This window comes from Anomaloglossus baeobatrachus, chromosome 1 (genome assembly GCF_048569485.1).
Source record: "Anomaloglossus baeobatrachus isolate aAnoBae1 chromosome 1, aAnoBae1.hap1, whole genome shotgun sequence".
NCBI classification, from domain to species: Eukaryota; Metazoa; Chordata; class Amphibia; order Anura; family Aromobatidae; genus Anomaloglossus; species Anomaloglossus baeobatrachus.
In genome coordinates, this window is record NC_134353.1 from 598,964,009 (window position 1) to 598,981,615 (window position 17,607).

General features: G+C 46.8%; 1 protein-coding gene across 4 annotated transcripts in view; it reads left to right on the top strand.

The window, feature by feature from the left end:
* Nucleotides 1-17,607, top strand: part of CEP78 (centrosomal protein 78) — a 145,530-nt gene that overhangs the window by 88,741 nt on the left and 39,182 nt on the right. For all 4 annotated transcript variants that reach the window (XM_075318222.1, XM_075318214.1, XM_075318204.1 and 1 more), the window contains 4 exons: nucleotides 4,387-4,417; nucleotides 8,949-9,095; nucleotides 11,688-11,765; nucleotides 12,245-12,411. In XM_075318222.1, coding sequence (XP_075174337.1) covers nucleotides 4,387-4,417; nucleotides 8,949-9,095; nucleotides 11,688-11,765; nucleotides 12,245-12,411 — 423 coding nt within the window. The remainder of the gene's footprint in view (nucleotides 1-4,386; nucleotides 4,418-8,948; nucleotides 9,096-11,687; nucleotides 11,766-12,244; nucleotides 12,412-17,607) is intronic.

The following is a 17,607-nucleotide window of genomic DNA, read 5'->3' on the forward strand; positions in this document are numbered from 1 at the left end:
CGCCGTCATTCCATCAGGCACCTCATGCAGGTGCTGGGTCAGATGGTGGCGTCAATGGAAGCGGTTCCCTTTGCCCAGTTCCATCTGCGTCCCCTGCAGCTGGACATTCTCCGTTGTTGGGACAAGCGGACCTCTTCCTTGCACAGGCTAGTGGCTCTGTCGCCACAGACCAGGAGCTCTCTTCAGTGGTGGCTTCGGCCCCTCTCTCTGTCACAGGGACGCTCCTTCCTGACTCCGTCCTGGGTGATCCTCACCACGGATGCCAGCCTCTCCGGCTGGGGAGCAGTATTTCTCCACCACCGAGCACAGGGCACTTGGACTCCGTCCGAATCAGCCCTCTCGATCAATGTGCTGGAAATCAGAGCTGTTCTTCTAGCTCTCGTAGCCTTTCACCACCTGTTGGCGGGCAAGCACATTCGAGTCCAGTCGGACAACGCGACAGCGGTTGCCTACATCAATCACCAGGGCGGGACTCGCAGCCGCCTGGCGATGTTGGAGGTTCAACGAATCCTTCAGTGGACGGAGGACTCCAAGTCCACCATATCCGCAGTCCACATCCCAGGCGTAGAAAACTGGGAGGCCGATTATCTCAGCCGTCAAACCGTGGACAGCGGCGAGTGGGCCCTGCATCCGGCAGTGTTCCAGTCAATCTGCCGCAAGTGGGGCACTCCGGTAGTGGATCTAATGGCATCCCGGCACAACAACAAGGTCCCGGTTTACGTGGCTCGCTCCCACGATCCTCAGGCCTTCGCAGCGGACGCGCTGGTTCAAGATTGGTCCCAGTTCCGTCTGGCCTACGTGTTTCCCCCTCTAGCTCTCTTGCCCAGGGTTCTGCGCAAGATCAGAATGGAGGGCCGTCGGGTCATAATCATTGCTCCGGACTGGCCCAGGCGCGCTTGGTACCCAGATCTGCTCCGTCTGTCCGTAGAAATGCCGTGGCATCTCCCGGACCGCCCAGACCTTCTCTCTCCAGGTCCGTTTTTCCGCCAGAATTCTGCGGCTCTCAGATTGACGGCGTGGCTCTTGAGTCCTGGATCCTGACGGCTTCAGGCATTCCTTCTGAGGTCATCTCCACTATGACTCCGGCTCGGAAGTCTTCCTCGGCCAAGATTTATCACAGGACTTGGAAGATTTTCCTGTCCTGGTGTCGCTCTTCCGGCCATGCTCCTTGGCCGTTCTCTTTGCCGACCATCCTGTCCTTTCTACAGTCCGGTCTGCAGCTAGGACTATCCCTCAATTCCCTCAAGGGACAGGTGTCGGCTCTGTCGGTGTTATTCCAGCGGCGTATCGCCCGACTGGCTCAGGTGCGCACCTTCATACAGGGCGCATCTCACATCATTCCTCCTTACCGGCGGCCTTTGGATCCCTGGGATCTTAATCTGGTCCTCACGGCCTTACCGAAACCCCCCTTTGAGCCTCTTAGGGAGGTTCCTTTGTTTAGACTTTCACAGAAAGTGGTTTTTCTAGTGGCCATAACTTCTCTCAGGAGAGTCTCTGATTTGGCTGCGCTCTCTTCGGAGTCACCTTTTTTAGTGTTTCACCAAGACAAGGTGGTTCTCCGTCCGACTCCGGACTTTCTCCCTAAGGTGGTGTCTTCTTTCCACCTTAACCAGGACATTTCATTGCCTTCCCTTTGTCCGGCCCCTGTGCATCGCTTTGAGAAGGCGTTGCATACCTTGGATTTGGTGCGGGCGCTCCGAATCTATGTGTCACGCACCGCCGCTCTTAGGCGGTGCACCTCTCTTTTTGTGCTAACCACGGGTCAGCGCAAGGGTCTCTCGGCTTCTAAACCGACCCTAGCTCGTTGGATTAGGTCGGCCATCTCCGATGCCTACCAATGTTCTCAAGTGCCTCCCCCGCCGGGGATCAAGGCGCACTCGACCAGAGCTGTCGGTGCCTCCTGGGCTTTCAGGCACCAGGCTACGGCTCAGCAGGTTTGTCAGGCTGCCACTTGGTCTAGTCTGCACACCTTTTCGAAGCACTACTAAGTGCATGCTCATGCTTCGGCAGATGCGAGCTTGGGCAGACGCATCCTTCAGGCGGCTGTCGCCCATTTGTGAAGTTAGGTTTTGCCTACTTCTCAGTTTTGTTTATTTCCCACCCATGGACTGCTTTGAGACGTCCCATGGTCTGGGTCTCCCATAAGGAACGATGAAGAAAAAGAGAATTTTGTTTACTTACCGTAAATTCTTTTTCTTATAGTTCCGACATGGGAGACCCAGCAGCCTCCCTGTTGCCTGTTGGCAGTTCTTGTTCCGTGTGTTTCACCGGCTGTTGTTGTAGACAGAGGTTCCGGTTATTCCGAGTTTTACTCTATCTCTACTTATGGGTGGATGTCCTCCTTCAGCTTTTGCACTGAACTGGTTAGATTGTCATCCAGGGGGTGTATATAGCCCGGAGGGAGGAGCTACACGTTTGAGTGTAGTACTTTGTGTGTCCTCCGGAGGCAGAAGCTATACACCCATGGTCTGGGTCTCCCATGTCGGAACTATAAGAAAAAGAATTTACGGTAAGTAAACAAAATTCTCTTTTTTTCATGTGTTTCTTTTTTTTTTTTGATTACTTGGTTAGTAATGATGGTATCTGATAGACACCTCTCCATTACTAACACCAGAGCTTGATGCCAGCTGATATCAAGCCCAGCTACCATTACCCTGATAGCCAATGCACCAGGGTAATCGGGAAGAGCTAAGGCGAAGCACCAGAATTGTTGTTTACTATTCATTGTGCTGCAAAATGGGAAGAAATTTCAAGTTGTAACATTTCACAAAAGTTAGCAATTTTTTTTTTGGCTTTGTTTTTACAAAAAAAATTGTAATTTTTTTTTAATTGCTACTGTCACCATTTTCTGAGAACCGTAAGCAATGTTTATTTTTTCTGTCTGGAGCTGTGTGAGGGCTCGTTTTCTTAGCAGTGAGCTTTCACATTTTCATTGATGCCATTTTGGGGTACATGCTACGTTATGATGGCTTCTTACAGTATTTTGTTGTGCTGTTGCAGAAACCAAAAAAAGGCAATTCTGAAAATTCAACTTTTTTTACTGAGTTTGATTTAATTATTTTAAATTTTGGTAGATTTGAATTTTACAGTTGCGTTGATACCAAATATGTTTATTTTTTATATACCTCTTTTTATTTCTTTTTTTAATAGGGGTAACAGGTTATGATTTTTGTTTTTTTTACTTTATTTTGTAATCCCCTTAGGGGACATGAGCCTGTGGTCTTCTGATTGCTTAGGCTGCGTTCACACGTATTTATTCTGTATAAGGACCGCAGTGCTGTGATTGTGGGACTACGGGTCTCCTGACCTGAACATGGAATCTCGTAGACACATGAGAAGGCAGTCCCATTGCCAGACCGAGCATTGCAGTGCGTATAAAGACTGTGAATCACACTCTTGTGAATCCAGCTGTATGCCGCAGTACCACAGGTTGGTCTGCACAGGGGTACTTTAATGGCATGCAAGGGGATCACCTAGAACTATATATATATATATATATATATATAAAAAAAAAAAAATCACAGACTATAGGAGCCAATTCAGATGATGTAGGCACACACAGAATGGGGCAAACCCTCCTAGTAAAGATGGCCGCAGCCCACGTGCACGATGCTGATGATACAGCCACACAAACCTCCACACTAAAGGGCGGCTGCTTAGCATAGGACATGCACACTAAGGCTTGCATTGGGAGCCCGTCATATAGATGAGTGAGATGCACAGCGTCTGAACTGCAACCTATAAATGACGCCAGAATCCTAGGTCAGGCGGGCCCATCAGCACTATATAGGTGCATCTCGCACGGATACGCGAGATGCACAGTGTCTGAACTATAGCCTATAAATGACGCACAACACTAGGTCAGGCGGGTCAGTTAGCACTATATGAGTGTATATCACATGACAGACTCACCACTTAACCACCTGAATTCAGAAGGTCTACACACATCCTGCAAAAAAAGATAAAATGGGCCATACCTCAAATAGTGAGATATTAGTTGATATTTTGTCCCAAAATATGTAAGCCTTATTAGTGTGCATGTCCTATGCTAAACAGCCAACCCTCCCCTTTAGTGTGGATGCTTGTGTGGCTGTATCATTAGCATCGTGCACCTGGGCTGCGACCATCTTTACTAGGAGGGTTTGCCACATTCTGTATGTGCCTACATCATCTGAATTGGCTCCTAGGTTCTGTGATTTTTTTTTTTTTCATGCATAGGCATCATCAACAAATCCTTTGCTTCCATAAAAACCCATTGCCACCCAGTGATCGGAATGGTGCAAAGCCAGAAAACCCCAAAATTCCTGTGCTGCTGTTCTTGAGAAACGTTTACTGCCCAGTCTGTGGTCTGTGCCCTAATTTATCTATTTTTTTTTTTACCCCCAGAGACATGTCACCATATTCTTCTCCTATGAAGGTAAAGTATTGATTTGTCTGTTAGCAAAAACAAATAGTTTTATTTTTAACTCCCTATGTCAAGATAAATTGGGGATAATGTGAATTTTTGCAGCAGTAATCCCAGTCCAGTATCAGCCATGCTAGATGATACTGTTAAAGTAGCCAAATAAGGTCTCTTTCACTTCTGTGATTTTTCATGTATGCAAAAATTTGGAAAGAGTACCATCTGTTAGGATTATTTAGGATCCGAATTTCCTCAGTGTTTGGTCCGTGTGTTACTTTTTACCATCAGTATTTGGTCCGTGTTTCACTTTTTTCCATCAGTGTTGGGTCCGGGTGTCACTTTTTACCGTCACTGTTTAGTCCGTGTGTCACTTTTTACCATCAGTGTTTGGTCTGTGTGTCACTTTTTACCATCAGTGTTTTGGTCCGTGTGTCAGTTTTTACCATCAGTGTTTGGTCCGTGTGTCAGTTTTTACCATCAGTGTTTGGTCCGTGTGTCAGTTTTTACCCTTAGTGTTTGGTCCGTGTGTCACTTTTTACCATCAGTGTTTGGTCCGTGTGTCACTTTTTACCAGCAGTGTTTGGTCCGTGTGTCAGTTATTACCATCAGTGTTTGATCCGTGTGTCAGTTTTTACCATCAGTGTTTGGTCCGTGTGTCACTTTTTACCATCAGTGTTTGGTCCGTGTGTCACTTTTTACCATCAGTGTTTGGTCCGTGCGTCAGTTTTTACCGTCACTGTTTGGTCCGTGTGTCAGTTTTTACCATCAGTGTTTGGTCCGTGTGTCAGTTTTTACCATCAGTGTTTGGTCCGTGTGTCACTTTTTACCATCAGTGTTTGGTCCGTGTGTCACTTTTTACCATCAGTGTTTGGTCCGTGTGTCACTTTTTACCATCAGTGTTTGGTCCGTGTGCCACTTTTTAGCATCAGTATTTGGTCCGTGTGTCAGTTTTTACCATTAGTACTTGGTCCGTGTGTCCGGTTTTACCATCAGTGTGACTGATAAAATATAGACGTCTCTGATTTTTGTGATTTTTTTTTTTTTTTTTTTTTTTTTTTTTTTTTTTTTTTTTTTAATTTTTAATTTTTTTAATTTGCACACTGTTCACCCTCCACTCAAAAAAAAAAAAAAAAAGACATCCAAACAACCTCATGGATTATAATGGGACTGTAATATAGTGGATAGAATATTTACGTCAAAAAGTGACATCTGAATGAGACGTGACAGGAGTGCGCCTGGCAGAGCTCATGTTATAGGGCATATTACAGGACTGTGTATGCACACACATTATTTTTGTCGTCTGCCATATATCTTCTTGTTATATGCTAATGAATAGCATCACATCTAAACTGTGTCACTTGTCATAAAGTAGATATTCTGTTAGGGTACCTTCACACTTTAGCGATGCAGCAGCGATCCCACCAGCGATCTGACCTGGTCAGGATCGCTGCTGCATCGGTACATGGTCGCTGGTGAGCTGTCAAACAGGCAGATCTCACCAGTGACCAGCCCCCAGCCAGCAGTGACGTGCAAGCGACGCTGCGCTTGCACGGAGCCGGCGTCTGGAAGCTGCAGACACTGGTAACTATGGTAAACATCGGGTATGGTTACCCGATGTTTACCTTAGTTACCAGCCCACACCGCTTAACTTAGCGTGTGCAGGGAGCAGGAGTCGGCACTGGCAGCGTGAGAGCTGCGATCTCACAGCAGGGGCCAGATCGCTGCTCAGTGTCACACACAGCGAGATCGCTAATGAGGTCACAAAAAACGTGACTCAGCAGCGATCTCAGTAGCGATCTCGCTGTGTGTGAAGTACCCCTTAGGTATGGGTGTCCTCCTTATCTTTACTTTTTCATTTACTTTGCTGAAGCTATAGAAATGTAACTCTTTTAACTGATGGCATTTGTCAAATGACTTGAAGGCCTGGATCACACGAGCATATGAATTGAACTGGGCAGTCCGATAAAAATAATCAGATAGCACTCGGCCCATTGTAGGTTAGATCTGCACGATTTTCCTCTGCTCTAATCGGTCTGAGGAAAAAATTACAGCATGCTGTGAATGGCAGCGTGTCTCAGATCATACGCACGCATATAGGTCTATTGGTGGGAGTGATGACATCCTAGTGCAGTCCAATATATGCAGAGATAGGCAATGAATCGGATGGAGAAATAAATCTCTCCATCTTCTCATCACCTGTGCTCCGATTCTCACATGCAAGAGAATCCGATCGGAATAATGACACTTGGCCCATGCTCGCAGCAAAGACTGAGCAGAGTGTTATTAACAGATCACATCCGATGCTATACACTAATGTGATCCCGCCCCAATTGTGGTAATTATAAGAGCATGTTATGCCGATATACCTTATGTTCTGCAGAATGATACTAACAAGTTGTATCCAGTCCACTGGCCTCCTGTATTGGCTATTCCAACTCACAATGAAAATTGTGTAGCACTTTTGTACCCATGAAGAGCTTCATGATGTTAAATGCTTTCCACTAGAGGGCAGCAGCACTACACGGAGTACAATACTCTGAGTCTAACAGCATCCTGCTGACTAAAGATGTTTTTTAATTTATATATAATATATATATATATATATATATATATATATATATATAAAATATATATATATATATATATAAAATATATATATAAAATATACACAGTACAGACCAAAGGTTTGGACACACCTTCTCATTCAAAGAGTTTTCTTTATTTTCATGACTTTGAAAATTGTAGATTCACATTGAAGGCATCAAAACTATGAATTAAAACATGTGGAATGAAATACTTAAAGTGTGAAACAACTGAAAATATGTCTTATATTCTAGGCTCTTCAAAGTAGCCCCCTTTTGCTTTGATTACTGCTTTGCACACTTTTGGCATTCTCTTGATGAGCTTCAAGAGGTAGTCACCGGAGATGGTCTTCCAACGGTCTTGAAGGAGTTCCCAGAGATGCTTAGCACTTGTTGGCCCTTTTGCCTTCACTCTGCGGTCCAGCTCACCCCAAACCATCTCAATTGGGTTCAGGTCTGGTGACTGTGGAGACCAGGTCATCTGGCGTAGCACCCCATCACTCTCCTTCTTAGTCAAATAGCCCTTATACAGCCTGGAGGTGTGTTTGGGGTCATTGTCCTGTTGAAAAATAAATGATGGTCCAACTAAACGCAAAAAGGATGGAATAGCATTCCGCTGCAAGATGCTGTGGTAGGCATGCTGGTTCAGTATGCCTTCAATTTTGAATAAATCCCCAACAGTGTCACCAGCAAAGCACCCCCACACCATCACACCTCCTCCTCCATGCTTCACGGTGGGAACCAGCCATGTAGAGTCCATCCGTTCACCTTTTCTACAAAGACACGGTGGTTGGATCCAAAGATCTCAAATTTGGACTCCTCAGACCAAAGCACAGATTTCCATAGGTCTTATGTCCATTCCTTGTGTTCTTTAGCCCAAACAAGTCTCTTCTGCTTGTTGCCTGTCCTTAGCAGTGGTGTCCTAGCAGCTATTTTACCATGAAGGCCTGCTGCACAAAATCTCCTCTGAGGCTGGTTTCACACTACGTTTATTTAACATGCGTCAGGAACGTTTTTTTGCTGTAAAAGCGGATCCTGCTTTTACAGCAAAAAACGCATGCAAACGCATCTGTTATTTTGCAGGATCCTGTCACTGGATGTTTAGGGGCGGGCATTGGAGTCATGTGATCGGGAGTGAGGGGAACTAGACTGGGAGCCGGCTTCTGACAGCTGCAGACGCTGGTAACCAAGGTAAACATCGGGCTTGGATACCCGATATTTATCTTGGTTACGAGTGTCTGCAGCTGCTAGGAGCAGGGCTGCCTGCACGCTAACCAACGTAAACATCGGGTAACTAAGAGAAGTGGTTACCCGATATTTACCTTGGTTACGAGTGTCCGCAGCTCTCAGGTGGGAGAGAGAGGAAGGGGAGGAAGGGGGAAAGACAGAGATAGAGAGAGAGAGGGTGAGGGAGGGAGGAGGAGAGAGAGACAGATCACGCGAGACTGGTTCTGGGCATGCTCAGTACTTTCTGGGCATGCTCAGTATAAAAGCAGGATCCTGTCTATCAGCACGCCAGCGTTCACCTGCGTTTGCGTGCTGTTTAGTCAGGATCCGGTGACATGCAGTATTTGGACGCAGCTCAAAAACGCTACAAGTAGCGTTTTTGAAAGATGTTAAAAAACTGCAAGTCGCTGGATCCTCACTATAACTATAGCACGCAAACGCAGGTGAACGCATGTTAACGCGAGTCCATTGCAAATGCATTGAAATGAAAACTCATTTGCACTGGATCCGCTTTTCCGCTAAAAAAACGTTATGGACGGATGTTAAATAAACGTAGTGTGAAACCAGCCTTAATAGTTGTTCTAGAGATGAGAAGGTGTGTCCAACTTTTGGTCTGTACTTTATGTGTGTCTGTGTGTATATATATATTAGAATGCAATCTTTTTCTGCATTGCTGTATCTGAGACACGTGTTGATTAGTGAATACATTAGGTGACAACTGATATTTCTTTTATTAGACAGGTACTCCAATAATGGTATCTGTGCATAGTGAAAGCACCTTAGACACTGATGATTCGGAGATTTCAGCAGACGTCATTATTGAAGAACCTTCCGTGTGTGAAATTCTTGGAAAAAGCAGTATGAAAAACTACAAGCGCTTACAGGTAGCATGCAAAATAGTGTCACAGTGATTTAGGCTGTGTGCGCACGCTGTTTTTTTGTTGCAGTTTTGGTGCAGTTTGTTGCCCAAATCTGCATGTCTATCCTTATGCCAGAAAAGTCTATGAGAATTCTGAAATTCTGTGCACGTTACTTTTCTCCTTACAGTTTAAGGCCTCTTTCACACACCAGTTTTTTGCCATCAGTCAGAATACATTTTGTGACTGATGCGACGGATCTGTCGCAGATTGTGGTAAAACTCATGCGACGGATCCTGTAAAAAAACGGATCCGTTGTACCAATTTTTTCTGACCAGAAATGAAATTACACCCCATTTCGGCATGCTCTTTTGAAAAAAACGGATCCGTCGCCGGAATCCATCATTTGACGGATTGCAATGTATCCTACGCCCATAGGCTTCCATTATAGCAAACGGCCGACGGATCCGTCGCTGTCTGTTTTTGCGACGCAGACCAAAAACGTTCATGTGGACGTCAGCTCAGTTGGCCGGACAAACATTTTTCGAATGATCCGTCGCACAACGGATAAATTGTGAGGCCATCCATTGCAAATTGTCGCTTATACAAGTCAATGAGAAAAAAACGGATCCAGCGCTGGATCCTTTTTTTTCACAAAACGACGAATTGCGACTGATGGTAAAAAACTGATGTGTGAAAGAGGCCTTAGGTGCAGGAAAAAAATCTGCAGCATGTCAATTGTTGGTGCTTTTTTTCCCTGCGTTTTTTTTTTTTTTTATTATCCTTCCAGGCATTGATTTAACAAAAAATGCATGTTTTTTTTTTTTTGTTTTTTTTTTAAACCAAATTTTTTTATTTCTTTTCTTGTAATGGTAAAATAGGGTACAGAATGAAGAAAATAAGGGTCAACAAAAATGCATGCTTTTTTTTGGTGTATGTTTCTGCCACAAGGTGCGTTGTTTGGTGCAGGAAATTTCTGCACATAATCTGCAGTATACACACATACCCTTAAGGTGGCTTTACACACTGCAACATCGCAAACGACATCGCTGTAACGTCACCAGTTTTGTGACGTAATAGCGACCTCCCCAGCGACATTGCAGTGTGTGACACACATCAGCGACCTGGCCCCTGCTGTGAAGTTGCTGATCACTACAAATCGTTCAGGACCATTCTTTGGTCCTTTGTTTCCCGCTGTGCAGCATGATCGCTAGAAAGTCTCAGTGTGTAAAGGGGACTTTACAGCGACTTTGTTAGCGACTTCCCTTTCAAAAAGCTGCTTTACAACGTCCCCAATGACTAGCTAGGTTGTTCTGCAGGTCCGTATCGCTGTTGCGTCGTTGGCCAGGTTGGCCTGTTTGACAGCTCACCAGCGACTCACCAGAGACTTTGTAGCGATCCCTGCCAGGTTGGGATCGCTGAAAGTCTCAGTGTGTAAAGGGGCCTTTACTGTACCTGTTTGGAATGTAGAAGCTAATAGCTAAGGTTCATAGCATTCGATCCAGTTCTAGCTGTCGTGCATTGAAAGCAAGTTTAAATGAGGCAATTCGCCTTACTGTCACCTCAATCAGTAGCTGTTATTTCGTTTAAATCTGGAGTTGTTCACACCACAAGCCGAATTTAATACACCAATTAAAATGAAATATAGCGATTTCTTTCTCTTAGGGTTCATTCAGGTGGTATATGTACCATATAGATTAAAGGGAACCTGTCACCACTTTTTTGGCCTATAAGCTGCGGCCACCACCACCGGGCTCTTATATACAGCATTCTAACATAAGAGCCCAGGCCCGGGGGTATAACATAAAAAACACTTAATAATACTTACCTAACGGTCGCACTATGGTCCTAATGGGCGTCTCCGTTGTCCGGTTCCCGGCGCCGCATCTTTTGGCCATCTTTGTTCTCCTTCTACTCTAGCCGCGGTGCATGACAGGTCCGTCGTCATCCACACTCACCGGCATTCAGGTCCTGAGAAGGGCAGATCAAATTATTGTAGTGCGCCTGCGCAGGACCGGTGAGTGTGTATGACGTAGCCGCGTCATGCACCCAGGCTTCAGAAAGAGGACGAAGCTGGCCGAAATGGGAGGCACCAGACAGCGGAGACGCCCATATGGCCAACCGCGCGACCGTTAGGTAAGTATTATAAAGTGTTTTTTATGTTATACCCCCGGCCTGGGCTCTTATATACACCATGTGAAAATGCTGTATAGAAGAGTCCGGTGGTGGTGGCCGCAGCTTATAGGCCAAAAAAGTGGTGACAGGTTCCCTTTAATGCAGTATACTAGTCTATTCTGCACTGAAGCATTGAGGTAAAAGAAAGAAATAAAAACTCAAGGGTGATACTAAATGACTATTCAGTGGTATATGTCGGGTAATTCTGTTAACCTATTCCACTGATGTACGCTGCACAGTCTGAAGGCACCTTAATTTCTGTAATGATTTGATCTGCCTTGCAGCCGTCCTGAATTACAGTGTCAAGTAAGGTCAAAAACAAAGTAAATTGTCTGCAGGATCCTCAAGCCCTTGATTGTGGGAAGTACAGCACTAATATACTTGCAATTTAATGAATGCTTTCAGTGTAGCCAATGTCTACAGCGTTATGCTTCTTGTTGACAGGTTGCATTGCAGGAATGCCAACTGAGGCTGGAGGAGGAAAGAAAAACAAGATTAAGAGCTGATGACAGGATAATGGAGGTAATCAAGTAATGTATTTAATCCAGTTATAACTTTAATCTCCATAAATAGATACTCTTCTATGGATACAATGAGAATAAATGCATGTGGTTTAATTTTGTCCATCTCCTGTCCATTACCACCTGTTGCATTTGATAAATCAATGAAGTAGAGGAAACGAGAGGAGCATGTCGACTTAACAGGTGTCTTTTTAAAAAAGAAAGGACAGGAATACACAGCTACCTTTGTTACTTTGTAGTAGGCAGGTTCCTTTTATTGCACTGCTTTTACTAAAGAAAATCTCCTAATGTGTTTGTAGTTAATGAAAACTGCTTTACTAGTGCAGGATATATATTTACTAAAGTTGTTTTAATTTGCGGGGCAGAAAATTACATAATTTTGATTAAGATTTAAAAGCTTTTAAGAACAAGGCTAGTAATAATATCGCCATAAAGACAAAAGTTACTGTTTCTGCCATTTTATGTTACACTTTCTTCTAGCTGGAAGTTGAAAATACCCGTTTACGACAAATAAATCGAACCCTTTCTGAGACACTTGAAGCACGAAATGTAACTTCTGCATTCCTTGAAGATGATGGGGTTCTTGACAGCATTGAAAAATCATTCAACAAATTCCACGCTTTCCTAGATCTTTTAAAAGACGCTGGGTAGGTATAAAACGGGCCATGCTTGTCAGGAAAGGGGAAAACACAAAAAGAAAATGGTATCTTAAGACGTTTTGTGCACTGAGGGAGGATTGGCAGATGAGTCTTAAAGCTGCAGGGAATGTTTGTTTGTGCTAGAAAGACCAGACTGTCCAAAAGTTGGCCTTTTGGAAAAAGAGCATAACACTGTTTATACATATTTTCAAAAGTTGTCAGGTTCAGTTATAAAATTTGCCATTTCTTAATGATTTTCACCTCCTGAATTCAAATCTGATAATTAAAAATTTTAGTTGGCTCTTGTTTCTATGATATCAAAGCGATTTCCTTCTCCTACTACATATAATCTATATATATAATTGCCTTATTCTGTCTGTCTGTCTGTCTTGCTCCAAAATTATGTCCTTACGGTGACAAACAGCGGATTGGCCGCTGGGCTCGCCATGGCCCCGCCCCCCCCGCACGGATTGGCCTCTCGCCCCGGCCCCCTGCACGCATTGGCAACTCGGCCACGCCCCACCCCCCTCACGTATTGCACGCTCGCTCTGGCCCCGCCCCCCGCACGCATTCCCCGAACCGACTCCCAGGTGAGTGCTGTACCCCCGGGAGCCCACATCAGCGTACGCCGGCAACCCAGCATTGCTGGGGTTGCCGGCGTATGCTGGTGTGGGCTCCCGCGCGAGCGGGTGCAGCGGCGGAACACACACACACACACACACACACACACACACACACACACACACACACACGCACACACATAAGAACAGACACACACACACACACACACATCAGATCACACTCACTCTCACACACACCTCACACACACATCAGATCGCATCCACACACTCACAACATCCCGTGATATCGCTTGCTTCTCGGTGGCGATACTGTGCGTGCAGTGACCTTCCAGGACCTGCCGGAGGATCACATGGCCGGAAGCATGTGGTATCTCCGGATGTTGTGATTGTGTGAGCGCGTATGTGCGATATCGTCAGTGTGTGTGTGCGTGTATGCGATCGGATGTGTGTGAGTATGTTCTGATGTGTGAGTGTGTGTGTGTGTGTGAGTGTATGCGATCGGATCTGTGAATGTCGGCAGAGGAGCACGGCGTGCAGCACAGCTGCTGGGACCGCCCACTGGTGGGCACAGGGAGAAGTGGGGTGTGTGTGTGAGTGTATGCGATCAGATGTGTGCGTGTATACTGTCTGATGTGTGACTGTGGAGCACGATGGGGGGTGCACAGCATGGGGGATGGAGCACGATGGGGAGTGCGCAGCATGGGGGATGGAGCACGATGGGGAGTGCGCAGCATGGCGGATGGAGCACGATGGGGGGTGCGCAGCATGGGGGATGGAGCACGATGGGGAGTGCGCAGCATGGGGGATGGAGCACGATGGGGAGTGCGCAGAATGGGGGATGGAGCACAATGGGGAGTGCGCAGCATGGGGGATGGACCACGATGGGGAGTGCGCAGCATGGGGGATGGAGCACGATGGGGGGGTGCGCAGCATGGGGGATGGAGCACGATGGGGAGTGCGCAGCATGGGGGATGGAGCACGATGGGGGTGCGCAGCATGGGGGATGGAGCACGATGGGGGGTGCGCAGCATGGGGGATGGAGCACGATGGGGGGTGCGCAGCGTGGGGGATGGAGCACGATGGGGGTGCGCAGCATGGGGGATGGAGCACGATGGGGGGTGCGCAGCATGGGGGATGGAGCACGATGGGGGGTGCGCAGCATGGGGGATGGAGCACGATGGGGGGTGCGCAGCATGGGGGATGGAGCACGATGGGGGGTGCACACTTCCCCCCAAAACATACACACACACACACACCGCCACACACGCACTGCACAACACACCACACACACACTGGGAACCACAAACACTGCCCTACACAGACACACACAGACAACGCCGCACACACACAACACCCAACACACAAACACCGCGGCACACACAAATATACGCACATACCGCACAACACACACATTGCACAAAACATACCTCCCCCCAAAAACACACACACACCCCACACCCACACAAACCGCGCAACACACACACACACAACGCTACAGACACACAGCGCTCCACAAACAACGCAACACACAAACAACACCGCTCTCACCCCCCGCCACACCCAGACAACACCCAGAACATGTACAGCGCCCTACACAAACACTTGGTAACTACACACAACAACATCTATATATATATATATATAACAAAAATCATACATTAACTACACAATACGTAAATTCTAGAATACCCGATGCATAGAATCGGGCCACCTTCTAATTAATGCATAAAAGTCTCAGTACAGTGGAACCTTGGATTACGAGCATAGTTAGTTCCGGGAGTGTGCTTTTTAACCAAGTTACTTTTATATCAAAGCAAATTTTCCCATAGGAAATAATTGAAATGCAGACAATTCGTTTCACAACCCAAAAATATTTACTGTATTTTTACAAATTATTACAGTAATGTTAAATAATGTACTGTATTCATATAAAATTTTTACAGTACACTAATACAACATACTGTACAGTATAATAAAAAACATGTAAAGCAAATTAAACTGCATATTAGGAACCTATATAACAAGAAAAAACAGCATAAAAACAACCTCTACTCAAAAATATTATGTATTGCAAAGTGTGCACAGTACCAACATTCCAAGCTGTACTATTGAAAAAATGAGATTTTTGTCAAAAAATTGCAATTTTTCGAGCTACCCTGCCAACGTCACGGCAAATCTCCTGGGGCAGTCCTAACACTAAAATAGTTTTATTTAAAGTGTGCCATGCGGCCTCACATATGCAAAAATAGGACTGCACAGCAAGTACCTGGTGCTCTTCAGTCACGTGTGAATAGCCACCAACCGCCAAAAATCAGGACAGATGGAAAAATAAACAGTAGTTTAGGACTTCCCCAGGAGATTTGCCGTGACGTTGGCGGGGTGGCTCGAAAAATTGCAATTTTTCCCTCACCCTATGACGGCACCACGAGAGAGGATCCGCCCATCCAGGACAGGAAACCTTCAGGTTAAAAAGGGGCGGTCCTCTCGCCGCTTCAGTTTGGTTTCCTGTCCTGGACGGATACCTCAGGATGCGGCCCTGGAGGGCCGTGGATCTTCTGGATATTCTTACCCGGTCCCGACGGGCGGCTCTGGCGGTGGCACGGGTCCTGCCTCGCTCCGTTCGGGTACCTGGAAGCGCCATGGTGGGCCCCCGGGGGTTGCGTCCATGAGCGGGAGCGCTGCGTCAGGCGGCAGGTGAGTTCAGCAGCCGGCCGGTCGTTACTGGAACGGCGGGGCTGCTTGCGGCCGCGTGTGCTGCACGCCGCCGCCATCTTGAAGCCGGGGTTTGGTGTGCCGGCGTTGCGCATGCGCGGCGGCCTTCCCTGACAGGCGCTGACGTCGGCGATGACGTCTGAACCCGGAAGTGGGTCCGGAGGCGCGGGAAACAGCGCTCAGTTTGAAAAACGGAGCTCAGAGCTGGGGAACAGTGCTCCAGTGCTCCTGCAGAACGGAGGGTTCTATTGCTCTGCCAGCTGGGTTAGGATGGACAAAGAGGGGCACCAAGAGGAGGATCGGCACTCGGTGCGTGAGTCCTCCTCCCCTCCTGCTGGCAAGAAAGCGGTAAAGCCATCGGAGCGTCGCAGAAGCGACTCTGGATCTGATGCCAGTTTATCCAGCACACGTGGCCGGGCCACTAAACAGACCCGAGATGTGGCTGACGTCAAAGGCGCCTCCAGAGGGAAGACTTTAATGAAAGCTCCTTCCCCGGATCCGGTACTGACCCTTCATCTCCTATGGGTGAGTGATCTTCGGGCATGTGTACCTGTTGTTCATTGTTTTCCTGGTGTTTTGTCTCCCATCCGTCCCTGTCATGCCTAGGTTAAAAAATCACGGAAGTGTGCGGCCAAATCGAATAACAGGGAATGCGCGCTCTGTAACCGGGATCTGGCTCCGTCTGGCTGGGGACAGAAAGAAGAACTTTCCGGCCCCGTCCTTCCCCTCCTTCAAGCGGTCCTTTCGTCAGAAGCAGTTCATAGCCCTGACCTCGGCCCGTAGGATTAGCGACATTCAGGCCCTTTCTATTGACCCGCCTTACACTCAAATACTGGACGATAGGGTAGTTTTGCGCCCTGACCCTGCGTACCTCCCCAAGGTTGTTTCTCGGTTTCATATGTCCCAGGAGATTGTATTGCCATCATTTTGCACTAACCCAACGCGTACGGAGGAACAGCGTTGGCATTGTCTGGATGTTCGTCGTTGTCTCATCCAGTATCTTCTGGTCACCAGTTCCTGGAGGAGAGACAAGTCTCTGTTTGTCTCTTTCCAGGGGCCTCAAAAGGGGGTTAAGCCATTGCGTTGGCTTACACGGCTAGGGGTGCTGCTGTTCCGGTGGGTCTGAAGGCACATTCCACGCGGGCTGTAGCATCATCTTGGGCAGAACGGGCGGATGTTTCCATTGCTCACATTTGTAAAGCTGCCACATGGTCTTCACCCTCGACCTTTTTTAAGCATTATAGGTTGGATCTTTCCTTCTCCGACCTCACCTTTGGGAGGCGTGTTCTACAGGCTTGTGTTCCCTCCCTAATTTTTCTTTCGCTGTAATTCTCTCGTGGTGCCGTCATAGGGTGAGGGAAGAATACGTAATTACTTACCGGTAATGTGTTTTTTCCGAACCCATGACGGCACCCTTATATACCCACCCTTCACTGGGGATTGTTGGTTGGTTCACCTTCCTTTTTTCCTTCTTCCACAATTTTTCTGGTGGTGGACTTCTACTAACCTGTAGTTTTTTTTTGAGGTCCTCTCATGCTCTGTAATCAAACTGAAGCGGCGAGAGGACCGCCCCTTTTTAACCTGAAGGTTTCCTGTCCTGGATGGGCGGATCCTCTCTCGTGGTGCCGTCATGGGTTCGGAAAAAACACCTACCGGTAAGTAATTACGTATTTTTTGCGAAAAATCTCATTTTTTCAATAGTACAGCTTGGAATGTTGGTACTGTGCACACTTTGCAATACATAATATTTTTGAGTGGAGGTTGTTTTTATGCTGTTTTTTCTTGTTATATAGGTTCCCAGTTGGTCCCCATCTTGCAGTGCACCTCATGTTTATTTTTCCATCTGTCCTGATTTTTGGCGGTTGGTGGCTGTTCACACTTGCCATCCAGCCCCGTCCACTGGCTATTTATT